The 5,490-nt window shown below is 41.9% G+C and overlaps 1 protein-coding gene across 1 annotated transcript; it reads right to left on the bottom strand.

Moving 5' to 3' along the window:
• Positions 1–509: 509 nt before the first annotated feature.
• Positions 510–4,985, bottom strand: LOC123442671 (putative disease resistance protein RGA4). Its single transcript, XM_045118775.1, has 3 exons — positions 4,759–4,985; positions 1,213–4,365; positions 510–889 (listed from the first exon to the last, which is right to left on the bottom strand). Exons 2-3 carry the CDS (start codon positions 4,280–4,282, stop codon positions 885–887), a joined length of 3,075 nt encoding a protein of 1,024 aa, XP_044974710.1. The 5' UTR covers positions 4,283–4,365; positions 4,759–4,985; the 3' UTR covers positions 510–884.
• Positions 4,986–5,490: the final 505 nt, after the last annotated feature.

Here is a 5,490-nt window from a genome sequence, read left to right as displayed (position 1 = left end):
GCATCGCACTTGTTAATTAAGATAAGAAAAGAAAAAGATATTAACACTGAAGAGCATCTGCATTGGTCTCTACTATGGCAGATCGTGCAACCATAGTTTCTGCCTTCGAAACGTACTTGGCCACCTCCTTGTCATCACCGTCCAGCCTTCGCCGAAGTTTCAAAGCTCCGGCGAAGGGATACCTCCCTCTGGGCCGGGGTTGTGCCGCTGGAGCTCTGCAACAGCAACATTCGCCGCACAGCACACGTCCATTCTGCAGCTGTGTCAGTTTGACATCATCTTCTTCGTCTGTCTTTTGAATGATGCAGTTTGACGATACAGTGGAACACAGGCTTATACGAGCAAAATGTTCTTTCTTACATTCAAAGAAACAAAACGAAGTTCCTCACTTGCATTGAAAGAATCAAAATCATAAAGAAACAGAATGCAGGTTTGGCAATACAGGTTACGCAATTTCAGTGTGGCAACGCCTCAGGCCCAAGCTCAGAATGAAACACAACGAAATTCATCACTTCCACTGAAAGAAAAGAACCGTGCCAAAACAAACTTCATCTATTACATTCAGACAACGAAACCGTGCGGCGCAGATTCACTACAGCAAAGGGCCCCCGACCCCAAGTTCAGAATGAAATAAAACGAAATCTGCGGGTTACATCCAAAGAACGAGACCATGCCATGCAGATTCAGTACAACTAAGGTCTCCGGAAAAAATTCAAAAAGGAGTAACATGAAACTCGATACATTAATTCCAGGGAACCTGCCCAAAGAAAAAAAGGACACTTCCTTCACCAGCTCGCTACACATCTTCAGCATGGACAAGCCTCCTCAGCTTGGTATGAGTATGACTCGTGTTTTGCCACCCGAAAAGAACCGCACCACCAGTCCTAGGCTGCCACCATTTTATATAATATGATTAGCAATATGGGAGCAAATGTTGAGAAGTTATGTTTAGATGCCAATATTATAAACTCTAAAAGGACGATCATGATAACCTAAGTAACAACATAGGGTTCCAATGCATGAATCGAATGAGTTACAAAATTGTCTTGTGGTTCCACCCTCTCCTTGTTCATATATACGTGGTTGACACATTCAAAATTGTCTTGTGGTTGCAACCTAAGTAACAATATAACCTAAGTAACTATGACTACGTGGTTGACACATTCAAAGACAATACAAAATATCCAACCGGTGTGCAGTGTTCATATATACCTTGAGCCTTCGACCTCCCAAACATCGTGAAGACATCCAGGTCCTCGCCATGAAGTCGCTGGTGCTGGTCTTGAAGCCCAGACACCCAACCTAAGGATATCTCTTGCATATCCTTGACCAGCCCCAGCCGCTGCAAACTATCCAATCCATCTACATGGCTTAAGTTTGGACAACCACCCACATACAACTCCGCCACTTCAGGGAGGTTGGAGACCTTCTCTAGGCCTTCACAATCCTCAATAATAAGGACCTCAGAGAGCACTTGGCGGTCCTCCACAGCCTTCAAGTTGTTTAGTCCTCTTAAACTGAGCTGCTTCAAACAAGCGGTGTCCTTTCCAAGCTGTTGCGGCAGATCCCTCAGCTTCGGGCAACCGTGAAGTTGCAGCCCCACCAAACGAGGAAGCAGTTGCAACCTTGAAGATTGGGCATCCACTTTTCGAATCTCACTGGTTCCACCCTCTCCTTGTTCAGCAACAACTTCTTCCACAAAAAAAGACCACATCTCCCAGTTGGGCATACCATTGAAGATCAACCATTCAAGTTTAGGGAAAGCAACCAACTCATTGCATACATGATCTCCCTTCTTGCAGCCAACAAATTCAGGCCCAACCTTGGTAACTGCATGTGCTCCATCAATCCTCAGATATTTCAAGTTCGGTAACTGCCAGATCGCTGGAAGTTCCACACATGATCGTACATGTTTGAGTTTCAAGTATACTAATGAAGACAAAGAGGTGGTATCAAACCAGGCAGGATACCGCCGACCAAAGAATCCAAAGATACACAGATCTTCCAGGTTGTGTGGAGGTATTAGCTGCTCAAAGACCTTCTCAGCATTGCTGACGTCATCTTCTGAATATGATCCCTTTCCACGTCCATCCCAATCTAGTACTAGTGTTTTTAGATGCTTTTTGTCCGTAAGCACTGTATTTGTACTGCAATAAGCAGCTCTTTCCAAATTAACAAGAGAAAGATACCTTATCTGCAACAAAGAAGACAACTCTTCCAAATTCCATCCATCTTGTATACCAGGATTATCACTTCCATCACCAACATGGTAATCTCCTAAATAAGTGAGGAGATTCAGTTTTCCTATCCCTCGTGGAACTTGATTTATTTTTGTGCCATAAAGGTCAATACATCTTAAACGGCTCAACAGTGTCACTGCTGAAGGAAGACCTTGCAGATCATTACAACATTTCAAGCTCAGTACTTGAAGGTTCTTTAGGGAGCCAATGGATTCCGGAAGACAAGATATGCCGGTATAATCTAGATTCAGTAGGCGTAGATGTACCATTTTTCCTATATAGTCCGGAATGCTTTGCACAAGTGAGTAATTCAGTACTAAAACACGAAGGAGGAGAAATCTCTTTAACAATGTATCATCAATTCTCTGTGGACCACGAACAGTTAGGAAAGTCCTCACCTTAACTACCACCTTATCCTTGCTAGGCAACACTAATATATCCTTCTTAGCCGCGACAGCAGTAACACGTCGCAGTTTTGACATATTTTCACCCCTTAATGATTCAATATCTCCAACAAAACATTCTTCTCTTGATATATTTAAAGCAAGCTGTCTTAAGAGGTCATGCATTTTGCATTTAGTCTGGTCAAAACTTATCCTATCTGGCTGGAGGAGACTCCGATGGATTAGCTCGTAGTAGTACTCTTCTGCTATGTCTTCTAGTAGTTGGCCTGGTTGATCCTCGATGAAGCCTTCAGCGATCCATAACATAGTAACTTGTTTACGTTCAATGATAGAGTCTTCAACATACATAGCACAATATAGGAAACACTGCTTCAGACGATGAGGTAACTCGTCATAGCTTAGATATAAAGCTAATTCTATTTCATCCAAGAGAATGCTCTCGGAGCCAATATATTTGCCTAGATACTGTTTCCACTCATTCTCTGTTAGATCTCTGCTGGCCAAAGCACTAGATGTGACCTTGATTGCAAGAGGCAGGTGACCACATTTACGAACAATCTCAATCCCAGTGTTTCTCAACTTCTGCACTTGTTTCTCTTCATCAATGTTCATGCTCCTCCAAAGCAGCTCCCATCCCACCTCTGCTGACATGAGATCAACTTGATGGGTGTACTGTGTGCCTATTCTCAATGCAATTTGATCATCTCGTGTCGTTACTAATATTACTTCTGTAGTTGTTGCATGTAAGGGAAGTCTAAATAAATCCGTCCATACATTGGAATGCCATAGATCATCTAGAACCAGAAAGAAACTCTTTCCTTCAATTGTTTTTGCAAGCTTACTCTGCAGCTCTGCTATGGTTTCACCTTGTTCATGATGCACACCAATATTCCGGAGAACCTCTTTCAGAAGAGTAACTTCATTGTAGTCCCGTGAAACACAAATCCATGCATGCATCTTGAAGCTTCCTTTTATTTTTGTGTCATTGTAAATTTTCTGAGCGAGTGTTGTCTTTCCAACTCCGCCCGTTCCAACAATAGCAAGCTTGTAAGACTTATTTTCCTTGTGTGCAAGCACTAAGTCCACCAACTTCCTACTTGAATGAATGATCTCCTTTCCCACAAGATTAGGCTCAGCAAGATTGGAGCTTCTTTTCAGTTTGGATGTTGAGCCATTTTCTGTAGGTTGTGTACTACTATTTAATGATAAGAATATCTTGTCCTTTGAGATATTCTCTATCTTTCTATTGAGGCTTCTAATCCGAATAGCAACATTGCGATGTGACCGGATGTTACAGAAGAAAGAGGAAACTGAAAGGGCTTTACAATTTGCTGATTTGCTTGATGATGGTGATGAAGGATCATCAAGCAGTAGCCTGCTTCCTTTACATCTAGCCACGTCCACGATTTCATCAACATCATATATAACATCTCTTAGTTGACCAAGCCAATTGTTCACTGCCAGCTCTTTTGTCCTCCTTTTCTCAGCATCATGTATACAACACTGTATCAGTTCTACCCGCCGCAACACTTCTTCGAGCTCTTGTTTCACCCCTAAGATTAGTATGGCCTCACTAGTAATGATATCTTGCAATTTGCTGGCACATGATCGAAGCAAAACTTCCAGTATTGTTCCCATGGATGAGACAAACTCAACGCTAGGGGTCACCAAAAAACACCAAGGTGTGATGACTTGTTTTGGGGAATGGCAAAAACTGAAGGCTGAAAATGAACAAACACACACACACACACGGTGTTAACATGCTTTCAACATGTGTCAAGTCTCACAAAATTTATAATGAAATAAAAGATATTTACCTATATAACTACTGACTTGCTATTAACATATTTTTTCAAAATTAGCATACTGGAGCTATGCAACATACGTACAGATACAATACCCCTGGTGTATATAAGCATACATATATACTGAATCACAGGAAATACTGCATTGAGTTTGAGTATTTGAGTTACAACATACTGATTGACCATACAACTCATTTTTTGTTTGTCGGTTCCAGCTTCTTTACCCCTGATCAATGCATATGCTAGACTAGAAATGTTACTACTTATTCCATCTTAGTTATACATGAAAGTATGATAGCAAGTCTTTACCTCACAAACCACCCTTCCAACAAGGGAAAAATCGTCAATAATAAGACATAGTTTGCTCCAATTGTCAGCCAATTGCTAGTTTTCAGACCTTGCAAGGCCGAGCGCAAGATAGAATCATTAGATAATAGAAGATCACCGGCCAATCACCAAGAGAAAACTATGGTGCTACAGCTGCAATAGATGACACAAGATTATCGACGAACTAGTGAACAATAGGAATACCACCAACTGTGTTATAGATCCACAAGTGCAGCACACTGAGATCGGATATATATACCTGAATCTATACCACGACTCACCTCAATCGGGGGTGATCAATGGACTAAACTGATCAGAGTTCTGCAAGGGAACCAGCAGCAGTAGAGTAAATGCACATACAGATACTCTAATTAACTGGAGAAGATCGAACAAATCCTTCCGATTTCAGATGCCGTACCAGATCCAATTGCAACAGCGTACTGGAGGAAACAACAGTTCTGCTATAAAGCCGTCGGGTGCCTTCCTCAACTTGTGTAAAAACTGCAAGCTAGATAGCGGAGCCTACCAAGCCAGCCAGCTGCAATATATGGTGTCTCGACTCTTGTGACGGAGAATGGTGGGCTGTCCATTGCTTACTTATTGTCATTACTGCTTGATTTACCAGCACAATCGTCGATACCAATGAAACACTTTTGTTTGTACTGATACCTCCAGATCCAGTCTGTTTCGCAGAGAGTATTATACATATATATG

The sequence above is a fragment of the Hordeum vulgare genome, chromosome 3H (genome assembly GCF_904849725.1).
Source record: "Hordeum vulgare subsp. vulgare chromosome 3H, MorexV3_pseudomolecules_assembly, whole genome shotgun sequence".
Classification (NCBI taxonomy): domain Eukaryota; kingdom Viridiplantae; phylum Streptophyta; class Magnoliopsida; order Poales; family Poaceae; genus Hordeum; species Hordeum vulgare.
This window is presented reverse-complemented; position numbering and strand designations above follow the sequence as displayed.